Source organism: Sinohyriopsis cumingii, chromosome 12 (assembly GCF_028554795.1).
Source record: "Sinohyriopsis cumingii isolate HCF-2022 chromosome 12, ASM2855479v2, whole genome shotgun sequence".
Taxonomy (NCBI): Eukaryota; Metazoa; Mollusca; class Bivalvia; order Unionida; family Unionidae; genus Sinohyriopsis; species Sinohyriopsis cumingii.
Window position 1 is genome coordinate 89396118 of NC_142972.1, and position 14902 is coordinate 89411019.

General features: G+C 37.3%; 1 protein-coding gene across 2 annotated transcripts in view; it reads right to left on the reverse strand.

Annotated features, from left to right (window-relative positions):
• LOC149786937 (uncharacterized) overlaps positions 1–14902 on the reverse strand; it is a 162640-nt gene that overhangs the window by 136839 nt on the left and 10899 nt on the right. For both annotated transcript variants that reach the window (XM_089977468.1, XM_089977467.1), the window contains 3 exons: positions 11164–11266; positions 2022–2114; positions 365–624 (listed from right to left, as the gene is read on the reverse strand). In XM_089977468.1, coding sequence (XP_089833594.1) covers positions 365–624; positions 2022–2114; positions 11164–11266 — 456 coding nt within the window. The remainder of the gene's footprint in view (positions 1–364; positions 625–2021; positions 2115–11163; positions 11267–14902) is intronic.

Consider the following 14902-nt stretch of genomic DNA (forward strand, 5'->3'; position numbering starts at 1 on the left):
CAAGGGTTCTTCCTCCACCAGTTATACTGGCTGCCATGTATAGCCTATCTTGGCTGAAAAATGGCGTAAAACCCCTACAACAACAATGCTCTCTACACATATATATATGGGGGTATTATTTTTTTTATTAGATACAGTTTATGGATAAATTTCCGTGAGATGATAGATACATTCACAAAAGAAGCAACTTGCTTAGGACTGCCTATAATGCTGATAGTTTCTATTAATCAAGCCATTAACGTACATCTGGAAAAAAGGTCAAAAATGACCTTTCAGCTTCCCCTTTGTGGTTCATCTGGGAAAAGATCGAAAAATGCCCTTTATATTCCCCTTGTTGGTTTAGACAGCATACAATTTTACTTACCTGTAGCACTCTATTATTCTTCATGAATGCAACTACTTCTTGGCGTAGCTGTTCCGAAGATTTTTGTACATTACAATTTAATCGCTGAAGCTGACTGGAGACAGCGTCAAAAAAGCAGTTCCCATCAATACGAGTTTCACTATAAAGTTCCAGCCTCAATGATTGACAGTTTGCTTTCAGTATAGACTGGTCGGAAGAATCAGCTTGATCTGACCTGTACAGAATCTGCTTCAACAATGTCGGGTTTGAACAAAGCACTCCTGCAAACAGAATTGTAAATAACTGTGAACATTAGAATCTGGTACAATAAATTTGGGACTGAACAAGGGACTACTGCAAACACAACTGTACATATTCTTCCACACTAGAATCTGACACAAGAATTAAGGGTCTGAACAAAGCACTACTGCACATGTGCTTACTTATTTGATCTGGATTACACAGAACCATGAGTTTCTATAGTTAAAATTCAAAATTGCATTTTATTGCAACATCACTCTAAACACCTATCATAATGTTGTATCCAAATGAAAATATGCTTGTAAATTTAGTTGCCATTACAAATTTTAGGTCACTGAAGCCTAATAATCTGGTCACTGCCAATGACAAATGGAAGACACAAATGAGGGCAGAATTAATATTAGATGGAAACGTCTTAATTTTCTATAAAAGGCAATTTCAAAAGTAAATTATATAAAAAGCAGAAGGTTATTTCAATAATATAGATCTTATCAGTATAACTGTCACCAGTCATTATTGACTTCAACCTTTGGCCAGACACTGAAATTTACTATCTGGAGCTTGCTAAACAATGTCTTGACATATTATAATATCCATAACATACTAGCAGACCTGTAATGGTAAAGCACAACTAAACCTAATGTTGTGGTATGTAAACCACACAGTGCTCAACATGAATAGAAAAATGTGATAGCAATGCAAGCTGCATAAAACAAAAGCACCAAGTGGGCCTGATATCACCCACTGCAAAAATAAACAACAGCTTTCCATTTCATAAGCAGGGTTTTGAAATAAAGTAAAATCACAATTTAGGTCACTATCTCTCAAACTTGGTGACACGGTGAATAACTCATCATGCACAATATTTGTAAACACTCAGGGAAATAAGTCTTGATGACTGAGAGGGGCATACTTATTTACAATCAATAACCTGTCTGTTGCAAGTCATATTATCTTCGCTAGCTATGAATCGATTGGTTATATAATTGGATGTGCCAATTGAAAAAAGCACTTGAAAGACTGGCTCACTGTGTATGTCATGCATACTGAGCAAAACATAAACAACCTCTTATCACTAATCTCAACCCATAAACAAGCTTTTTTCCCCATGCTCCTGGAAGGCTGAATGTTTATTTTTTATCATAACTTGAATCCATTTTGGACCTGGGACATTTGAAGACCTGCAGTGCCACCAGTCTTATATGCAAGATGGACAGCACACAACCCACTATGGGCACAGAACCATGACCAACACAATGCCATAAAACCAGATGTATTATGGACAGTACATGACCCGCAATGAAAACAGGACTACACCATCAATCCAGATGCATGATGGACAGCACACGATCCAATATGGACCCAGGACAATTACATAAGACCATACAAACTAATTAGATGTGTAAGAAATTCTTACTTTTAGACTGATAAAGATTACTTGGAAAGCTCTTTGTTTTGGCTCTCACATCATGGGCTTGAGGCAGGACCTGGTCTTCGATATCTGTGTTTCCTGGATTAAGAAAGCGATGTCTTACACACAAATCTATCTATCCAAATAACAAGCTAGACAGTTAAAGACAGATGAAATTGATGTCTTACAGAAAGTGATCAATTTATCCACACAACAATCTAGACCAGGGGTCGGCAACCTAAGGCACGTTGCCACAAGTGGCACGTCAAAAGGTTTTTTTTTTGTGGCACGCAAAGGGCAGTCAAAAATCTCAATTTTAACAGTGTTACTTTTTTACTGGTGGCACGCGTTTGTTCATTTTGTAATTTATAAGGAAAAAAGTGGCACACTATGTAAAAAAGGTTGCTGACCACTGATCTAGACAGCTATATCAATTTAAGAAAGTGATATATTACACAAAAAAGATCTATCTATCGATACAGCAAGCTATTTAGCTACCAACTGACGAAAGCAATGTATTACACAAAAAAAATATATATACACACGCAACAAGCTTGCCAGATATAGATTGTAGAATTAGGCATCTTACAATGAAGATTTAACAAGTAATTTCAGGGAATTTTTGTCCCATGCCTGCTGTGATGATGTCACCAAATTATACAACAGTGAAATCGGATTGTGCCTTTGTAACAGTTGTGTAGAGCTGCTAGTCGGATATTAAAGAGAGGAATGGACAGCTTGGTGGAAAACTTCACAATACTGACCTTTCACGATGACCTTAAATATGAAATCCCCAATTGAGTACACCAGATAATCTTGACTGATGATATATAAATACTAAGTTTCATCACTAAAGCCGAAATGGTCTAAAACTGCTGAATAGAAAAAAACTGTGATGGAAAACAAATTATCTGACTCAAGACCATTGAGGCAGGGACCACTCCAGTGGCCTAGTGGTTAGAGCATTTGTCTAGGATGCGGGAGGTCATGGATTCCATCCCCGCTTGGTGCTCAGCATTAAGAGGTTAGTGGTAGGACTGATTGTCCTGGTGTCAGGATAATGTGACTGGGTGGGACATCATGTCTGCGGCATGATACCCAGTGCTAGACATCACAATAAACTGCCACACTGCAGATATCGTAGCGATATGACTGACACATTGTTAAAGCTATGTAAAAAATCCAAATCACACACACACCCATTAAGGTAGGTCACCAAAATAGAATACAACAGTAAATGAGGATACAGATGTATGACCGAAAGCAAAATACACTCACAACTATAATGACTGGACACCTATGTAAGGATAAACACTAAATGATGATACAGACGTGAGAAGGAAAACAAATTAAAGACTTATAACCATAAAGATGACACCAATGTAAGATACAACACTAAATGATGATACGTAAGTATGATATGCTTATCTATAAAACCTCTATACAGCTTTAAAGTAATAGACTGGAATGGAAAGTGTGATGATAAACATAAAACACTTGCACTTCACCTTAAAAAACAACTCCAAAATTTGGTAGTTTCATAAAAAAATTGAATTGGGAATATAGCTTTAAGATCAGAAAAAATATCAGCTAATAAGATTTAGATAATCCCAATAGTTGTGTGTGGATCTCACTGATTATCAATTTTGTCTTCAGATTTTTATGAGGCACACAGGCAACATGTAGTCTACAAGTGGTAGTCAATTAGAACTCACTCTATTAATACAAATACATCACACTCATTAAAAAACTCATCTGAGGTTTTCATTATATAAACAAACATTCTGAGTTTTATTGCAATTGAATCAGAAATATTGAATCCGGAATAGTAAAATGCAATTATTGATGATGGATGATGTGTAACACATGGTGCACAACTGATGCAGACACACACCATACACAACTGATACAGACACACACCATACAGAACTGATGCAGATACATACCATACACAACCGATACAGACACATACCACACACAACTGATACAGACACACAACATACACAACTGATGCAGATACATGCCATACACAACTGATACACACACCATACACAACTGATGCAGATACATGCCATACACAACTGATGCACATACATACCATACAAAACTGATGCAGACACATACCATACACAATTGATGCAGATACATGCCATACACAACTGATGCAGATACATACCATACACAACTGATACAGACACATACCATACACAACTGATGCAGATACATGCCATAAACAACTGATGCAGATACATCCCAGACACAACTGATTCAGATACATACCATACACAACTGATGCAGACACATACCACACACAACTGATGCAGATACATGCCATACACAACTCATGCAGATACATACCATACAAAACTGATGCAGACACATACCATACACAACTAATGCAGATACATGCCATACACAACTGATGCAGATACATACCTTACACAACTGATACAGACACATACCATACACAACTGATGCAGATACATGCCATACACAACTGATGCAGATACATACCATAAACAACTGATGCAGGGACATAACATGCACAACTGATACAGACACATACCAAACACAACTGATATAGATACATGCCATACACAACTGATACAGACACACACCATGCACAACTGATGCAGATACATGCCATACACAACTGATGCAGATACATACCATACACAACTGATAGAGACACATACCATACACAACTGATGCAGATGCATGCCATACACAACTGATGCAGATACATACCATAAACAACTGATGCAGGGACATAACATGCACAACTGATACAGACACATAACAAACACAACTGATACAGATACATGCCATACACAACTGATACAGACACACACCGTGCACAATTGATACAGGTACATGCCATACACAACTGATGCAGATACATGAAATACACAACTGATGCAGATACATACCATACACAACTGATACAGACACATACCATACACAACTGATGCAGACACATGCCAGACACAACTGATGCAGATACATACCATACAAAACTGATGCAGACACATACCATACACAACTGATGCAGATACATGCCATACACAACTGATGCAGATACATACCATACACAACTGATAGAGACACATACCATACACAACTGATGCAGATGCATGCCATACACAACTGATGCAGATACATACCATACACAACTGATGCAGGGACATAACATGCACAACTGATACAGACACACAACATATACAACTGATGCAGATACATACCATACACAACTGATACAGAGACAAACCAAACACAACTGATACAGACACACACCATACACAACTGATACAGACACACAACATACACAACTGATACAGACACATACCAAACACAGCTGATACAGATACATGCCAAACACAACTGATACAGACACATACCATACACAAATGATGCAGATACATGCCATACACAACTCATGCAGATACATACCATACACAACTGATGCAGGGACATAACATGCACAACTGATACAGACACATACCATACACAACTGAGGCAGATACATGCCATAAACAACTGATGCAGATACAAACCATGCACAAACAATATACAACTGATGCAGATACATACCAGACACAACTGATACAGACACATACCATACACAACTGATACAGACACATATACATCTGATACAGACACATACCAAACACAACTGATGCAGACACACACCATACATAACTGATACAGACTCATACCATACACAACTGATGCAGATACATGCCATACACAACTGATACAGACACATACAAAACTGATACAGGCACATACCATACACAACTGACACAGACACATACCAAACACAACTGATACAGACACACACCATACACAACTGATGCAGACACATACCATACACAAATGAGGCAGATATATGCCATAAACAACTGATGCAGATACAAACCATACACAACTGATGCAGGGACATAACATGCACAACTGACACAGACACATACCATACAAAACTGATACAGACACATATACAACTGATACAAACACATATCAAACACAACTGATACAGACACACACCATACATAATTGATACAGACTCATACCATACACAACTGATGCAGATACATGCCATACACAACTGATGCAGGGACATAACATGCACAACTGATACAGACACACATCATACACAACTGATGCAGATACATACCATACACAACTGATACAGACATACACAACTGATACAGACACATACCAAACAAAACTGATACAGACACATAAACAACTGATACAGACACATACCATACACAACTGATACAGATTCACCATAAACAACTGATACAGACACATACCAAACACAACTGATACAGACACACACCATACACAACTGATACAGACACACACCATACACAACTGATACAGACACGTACCAAACACAGCTGATACAGATACATGCCAAACACAACTGATACAGACACATACCATACACAACTGATGCAGATACATGCCATACACAACTGATGCAGATACATACCATACACAGCTGATGCAGGGACATAGCATGCACAACTGATACAGACACATACCAAACACAACTGATACAGACACACACCATACACAACCGATACAGACACATACCAAACACAACTGATACAGACACACACCATACACAACTGATACAGATGCACAACATACACAACTGATACATATACATGCCATACACAACTGATGCAGGGACATAACATGCACAACTGATACAGACACACAACATACACAACCGATGCAGATACATACCACACATAACTGATGCAGGTACGTATCATACACAACTGATACAGATACATAATATACACAACTGATGCAGATACATACCATACACAACTGATATAGATACATACCATACACAACTGATGCAGATACATAAAATAGAAAATTGATAAACACATACACCATACAAAACTGTTACAGACACATACCATACACAAGTAGTACTGACACATACCGTGCACAACTGATACAGATACATACCATACACAACTGGTACAGACACATACCGTACACAATTGATACAGATACACACCATACAAAACTGATGCAGACACCATACACAACTAAATCATACAAACACATACCATACACAACTGAATCAGACAGACACATACGATACACAACTGATACAGTCACATACCATACACAACTGATAGACACATACCATACACAACTGATGCAGATACATACCATACAAAAATGATGCAGACACATACCATACACAACTGATGCAGACACATACCATACACAGCTGAGGCAGATACATACCATACCAAACTGATGCAGACACATACCATACACAACTGGTACAGACAGACACCATACGCAACTGATACAGACACACACCATACACAACTGGTACAAACACATACCATACACAACTGAATCAGACAGACACATACCATACACAACTGATACAGATACATGCCATACACAACTGATACAGACACATGATACCATACACAACTGATGCAGACACATACCATACACAAGTGATGCAGATACAAACCATACACGACTGATACAGACACATACCATACACATCTGATGCAGATACATATCATAAACTAATATAGACACACTCCACACACAACTGATACAGACACATACCATACACAACTGAAACAGACACACACCATACACAACTGATGCAGACACATACCATACAAAACTAATGCAGATACATACCATACAAAACTGATGCAGACACACACCATACACAACTGATACAGACACATACCATACACAACTTATAGAAACACACACCATACAAAACTGATGCAGACACCATACACAACTGAATCATACAAACACATACCATACACAACTGAATCATACAGACACACACCATACACAACTGATACAGACACACACCATACACAACTGATGCAGATACATACCATACACAACTGATACAGACACATACATAACTGATACAGACACATACCAAACACAACTGATACAGACACACACCATACACACTGATACAGAAACGCACCATACACAACTGATGCAGATACATACCATTTACAACTAATGCAGATACATGCCATACACAACTGATGCAGATACATACCATACACAACTGATGCATGGACATAACATGCACCACTGATACAGACACATACCATACACAACTGATACAGGCACATATACAACTGATACAGACACATACCAAACACAACTGATACAGACACACACCATACATAACTGATACAGACTCATACCATACACAACTGATGCAGATACATACCATACACAGCTGATGCAGATACATACCATAAACAACTGATGCAGTTACATAACATGCACAACTGATACAGACACACACCATACACAACTGATGCAGATACATACCAAACACAACTGATACAGACACATACCAAACACAACTGATACAGACACACACCATACACAACTGATACAGACGTACACACAACTGATACAGACACATACCAAACACAACTGATACAGACACACACCATACACAACTGATACAGACACACACACAACTGATACAGACACATACCAAACACAACTGATACAGACACACACCATACACAACTGATACAGACACATACCAAACACAACTGATACAGACACACACCATACACAACTGATGCAGATACATACCATACACAATTGGTACAGACACATACCACACACAACTGATGCAGATACATGCCATACACAGCTGAGGCAGATACATACCATACACAACTGATGCAGATACATACCATACACAACTGATACAGACACATACATAACTGATACAGACACATACCAAACACAACTGATACAGACACACACCATACACACTGATACAGAAACGCACCATACACAACTGATGCAGATACATACCATTTACAACTAATGCAGATACATGCCATACACAACTGATGCAGATACATACCATACACAACTGATGCATGGACATAACATGCACCACTGATACAGACACATACCATACACAACTGATACAGGCACATATACAACTGATACAGACACATACCAAACACAACTGATACAGACACACACCATACATAACTGATACAGACTCATACCATACACAACTGATGCAGATACATACCATACACAGCTGATGCAGATACATATCATAAACAACTGATGCAGTTACATAACATGCACAACTGATACAGACACACACCATACACAACTGATGCAGATACATACCAAACACAACTGATACAGACACATACCAGACACAACTGATACAGACACACACCATACACAACTGATACAGACACACACACAACTGATACAGACACACACACAACTGATACAGACACATACCAAACACAACTGATACAGACACACACCATACACAACTGATACAGACACACACACAACTGATACAGACACATACCAAACACAACTGATACAGACACACACCATACACAACTGATACAGACACATACCAAACACAACTGATACAGACACACACCATACACAACTGATGCAGATACATACCATACACAATTGGTACAGACACATACCACACACAACTGATGCAGATACATGCCATACACAGCTGAGGCAGATACATACCATACACAACTGATGCAGGGACATAAAGTGCACAACTGATAGACACACACCATACACATCTGACACAGACACATACACAACTGATACAGATACATACCAAACACAACTGATACAGACACACAGCATACACAACTGATGCAGATACATACCATACACAACTGATTTAGATACATACCATACACAACTGATTTAGATACATACCATACAAAACTGATACTGACATACACCATACAAAACTGATACAGACACATACCATACACAAGTGATACAGACACATACCATACACAACTGATGCAGATACATACCATACAAAACTGATACTGACATACACCATACAAAACTGATACAGACACATACCATACACAAGTGATACAGACACATACCATACACAAGTGATACAGACACATACCATGCACAACTGATACAGATACATACCATACACACCTGGTACAGACACATACCATACACAATTGATACAGACACACACCATACAAAACTGAAGCGGATACCATACACAATTGAATCATACAAACACATAGCATACACAACTGAATCATACAGACACATACCATACACAACTGATGCAGATACATACCATACAAAACTGATGCAAACACATACCATACACAATTGATACAGACACACACCATACACAACTGATACAGACACATACCATACACAACTGATGCAGACACATACCATACACAACTGATACAGACACACATCATACACAACTGATACAGATACATGCCACACACAACTGATGCAGATACATGCCATACACAACTCATACAGACACATATGATACCATACACAACTGATACAGACACATACCATACACAACTGATGCAGATACATACCATACACAACTGATGCAGACCAATACCATACACAACTGATGCATATACATACCATACACAACTGATACAGACACTTACCACACACAACTGATACAGACACACACCATAGCCTCTCATGACCTTATGGGGAGATAAACATGCAAGAGTAGGTGTCTTCACAATATTTTCAAGAAACACTGCATCCAGCTGAAAACCAAGAAAGGCATTAACTCTTAGCTGTCAACTATATAACAGAGACTGTTTAGGAAATTAATAATAATAATGATAATAATAATAATAATAATAATAATAATAATAATAAACCCATTAAATCCATCTCATACAAATCAACGGGTGCATCGCGGTTTAGAACTATATTTCTTATTCCATCATCAGAAGACTAATTATCTGGCTATAAAACAATTGCTGATATGACACCTACATATCGTATTAAGTTATAAGACAAAAATGGCAATAACACAGAAATTTAAGGAGCTAGCTGATTTGTCAGACTGCACATCTTTAGTTGATTACCAGTATATTTAAGAACTTTCGCAGCAATCCATCAATACAACAGGACTAGTTGTGCTAACTCTATTTCATACCAGAGAGACAGACAAGAGAATATGATCCATCAAATACAACAGGACCAGGTGTGCTAACAATATTGCACGCCAGACAGACACACAGACAAGAAAATATGCCTAACCAAAATCTTTTAGACATACCTTTCTCAATGGGTGCAGAGGGTACTCCATCCATTGAAGCAACCTCTCCTTTTATGGACACTTTCGTTTCATATGCCCCACTGTCTTCAATGGCAGTCTGTCTCTGTTCAAAATGGTTAAATATTTGTTAACAGAAAAAGGTAAGCATCCAGCTCATATAAATGATGATTGAACAAAGTAATTATTATGACCATTTCTATCAGGTTACTGTACAGTACTTTTATCCAACACATTCTAAATAGCTATGATTTTAATTTCCAGTCAATGTGCATTTCTGGACAATAGGAATCATTAAGCAAGAATATAATGGCTTAATGCTTAACACACTGCTGTAGGTTTTAAAGTGTAGCTAAAGGTACTACAATATTCAAATTTAAGTACAACAATATGCAATACTGTAAGCTTCAACATGCTGCTATTCGTAATACAGTATTCTGATTCAAGTACAACTAGAAAGTGATCACCAGATTAAAATGGCTTGGACTAAGAATCATTAGCAGAGAAAGTGATAGAAGCATAACAGAAAAGAGTAAATGTGGATCTAACTTTAATGAAAAATGGAGAAAATAATTCCCTTGACTGGAATATGGCACATCTATTAGGATTACCAATGTGACTTCTGATCGAATGATTGCGAAGGCTGCAAAACTGGATAATCCTTTTGTGACAGGGTTTAAGAATTTTTAAGCAATCTGCCCTTGTTCGCCACAAGATCTCTGGAAAACACATTATTGCCCAAGACATTCTTTCACAACAAAGAAATCTGTAAACTTGCTGAGACAAATGCGTTATTTGGATTACAAAGTCAGGGGGTCATTGCAGATTTTGTTGGTTTTGAACTTGCTGCAATAAAATAAATATCTTATAGTTCAAGTGTAACATATTAGAAATAAGATTAATCATTTGCCTTTTTGATTTTTGGATAAATATATTCTAGGACAAAGTACAATGAAACCAACAATAGTACACATTTTATGACAGGCAGTACATTAACTACCATTTGGTGAAAAAGATTTAATTGGCCTTTTGTAGTGGCTTATATGTAATGTGCTGGTCAATAATATTGCTAAAAAAAGATTATAGGGAGACTGTTAAAAGTACGACTTTAAACTAAAGGAAAAATGAACTAATAAACGTATTCTTTGAATGGACAATGCATTTCTTTGTTAATTGTGCATGTAGGTTTATTTGTATTTTTAGAGAGAGAGAGAGAGAAAATGTTGTGCAAATTGCAACATCCTATTTCAAGCTGAAAAAGTATGGGTGAGATGAAAATTTGTCAGTACATTTTTGACCCCCACATTTTTTATTTACCCCCAGTTTTGACACCAAGGTATTTTTTAACCCTCAATTTTACACCCCTGGGGGATACACTGCTCTGCAGTCTCAGCACTCAGTTTACTCCTGAACTTTGATATTTTTCTCACTAGGGAGAAAACGTGCTCATAGTGTGCAGATGAATAAGGTATTGCCATTATGTAAGCATTATTTTTGGCAATATTTTGAAGACTGCTGTTCCATCGATTCTATTTCTCAGATATGAATGAATATATGTGGATTGATATTGTGCCACTTCCAATTTCACATCTGAAAATCGTTCAAAGAAATAATCTAAAGATGCCAATTTAGCTTCCAGTTGCAATGCTGGACCCAAAATTACAGCATGCTTTAATATATCATCTTTAAGGGGCAACTTGTCTCTAAAGTATTTTGCTGATGTTTCAAACAACTTTTTTGCCCCATAATAAAAATCTTGCAGCCTCTGTTCTCTCAGGTGGACCTCAACTTTTCTAGCAATAAAATCTGCTGCAGGCTGTCCAATCAAAATATCTTTATCCTCTTTCAGATGGTGTTTAACTTGAAACTGATATTCTGTTACAGACTGAAAAAGCATAGCTGAAGGCGCCACAAACTTCAAAAGAATGGTTTTAAGAAGCTTTTCAAGACGTCTTTTTAGCACATGTATTAATGGTGCATCACACTGTAGATCTGTATTCATATCATCAAATGGTTTGAAACCATCTGCCAAGAAAAGACATACAAGGCAATTGGTTGGAGAAGAGAAGGTGAGTCTCAGCTTATTTACACTTTCTTTTAAAGATTTGGATGATGCAGACTTCTCTTGCTCTTTGAAAAATTCATGAAGAGGCTCCCAGCTGTCCAGAAATCTTTGTAAGCACCTGCTGATGCTTAGTGATCTATGTTTTAGAATTTTATTTGCTTTTGTATCGTGTACAATTGGCATATCTTTGAACACTGCTTGCTGTTTACTGCTTTTGTCCAAATAATAATATACATCAATGAAAAGCTGGTCAACATTAGGTGGCAGGAATGCAACACCCTTTTCTGCCGCTATATGTATCAGGTGACGCACATTGCCTGAAAGATACAAATTTGGCTGCTGTTTAATCATAAACCCATGGACTCATCTGTCGTTCCCAAGCATCATAGGGACATTGTCAGACCCATGAGCCAGGCAGTTCTTCCAAGGAGTGTCATGAAATTCATTCTGTATAAGATTGAATATTTCTTCACCTGTTGCAGAGCCTTCACAAATAGGGATTGAGAGAGTGACTGATGTTACTGATGATGATATTGGATCAACATTTCTGATAATAAGAGGTAAGATCTTGAAGTTTCCCTTATCATTGCTTCCATCTGTAGAAACAGTGAATGGGTAATTCCGCATTCTTTCAGCTAATTTCAATGTAGTACTGGCCACTATTTCTTTAACAATAGCAGTTCCTGTTGATCTACCACAATGAAATTGTTTAGCAACATCAGTCGCTAAACATAATTTTAAAAGCCTTTGAAAATTTATCAAGTGCACTCATAGACAGATTGAGTTCATTAATACTATCTGCTAATATAACTTCATCTCTACTTACATCAGAGTTAGGCATAGAAGACGAAGTCGCACTAGATACAGCCGATAATGAAAAAAATCTAACTATTCTTTTAGAGCATTTAACTTATCTTACAAGGTTGGAATGCCTTGTTCCTGAAATGTGTCTGCGTGTTATATCGACCATTCCTCCTGACTTTATTGAAAATTCACAACTACAGATGTTACAGAATGACTTTGTGTCTGCATTTGTTCCTGGCTTTATGAATTAATACTGCTCAGTGTATTCTTTATGAAAACATTGCGAGCATTTTTATGTAAGTTTTAAATTACTTTCAATGATATCCAATTGCTTTTTAGAAGCCATGACCTTTTTGTCCAGACTCAAAAACAACTCATTGTAAACAGTATGTAAAACATACTGTGAATGTAATTTTTTTATTAGAACTGCCTCAGAACACACGAGTTTGCAATGGCTATTTTAAACCATCGCTCATGCGCAGTTTTGATAATTTCCTGTTCTGGTCGGTAATAGCATATTTTATGACGTGGATTTTTTTATCCCCACTTTTGCGGGTTTTCAACACTAAATGCAGTACAGTAGGCATGTCTGCTTCTGTATTGTAAGGGTAATTTTCTCAAGACTTATGCCAAAATAATAAGGGTTGGCAGGTCCAAGTGAAAGAAGAAATACAGCAGCTAGTGTCCAAAAGAGATTATTGATGCTAAATTTTGCTTCAAATAACAGTCACCTTTTCAATATATCCTACTTCAACAGAAAATACTCAGTTACAATAGACAGAGAATCATACAAGTATCAAATGATTCTGATCCAGGTTACAGGTGTCTGAACTTGAAATATGTATATATTTATCTCAGTCAAAATCAACAAGA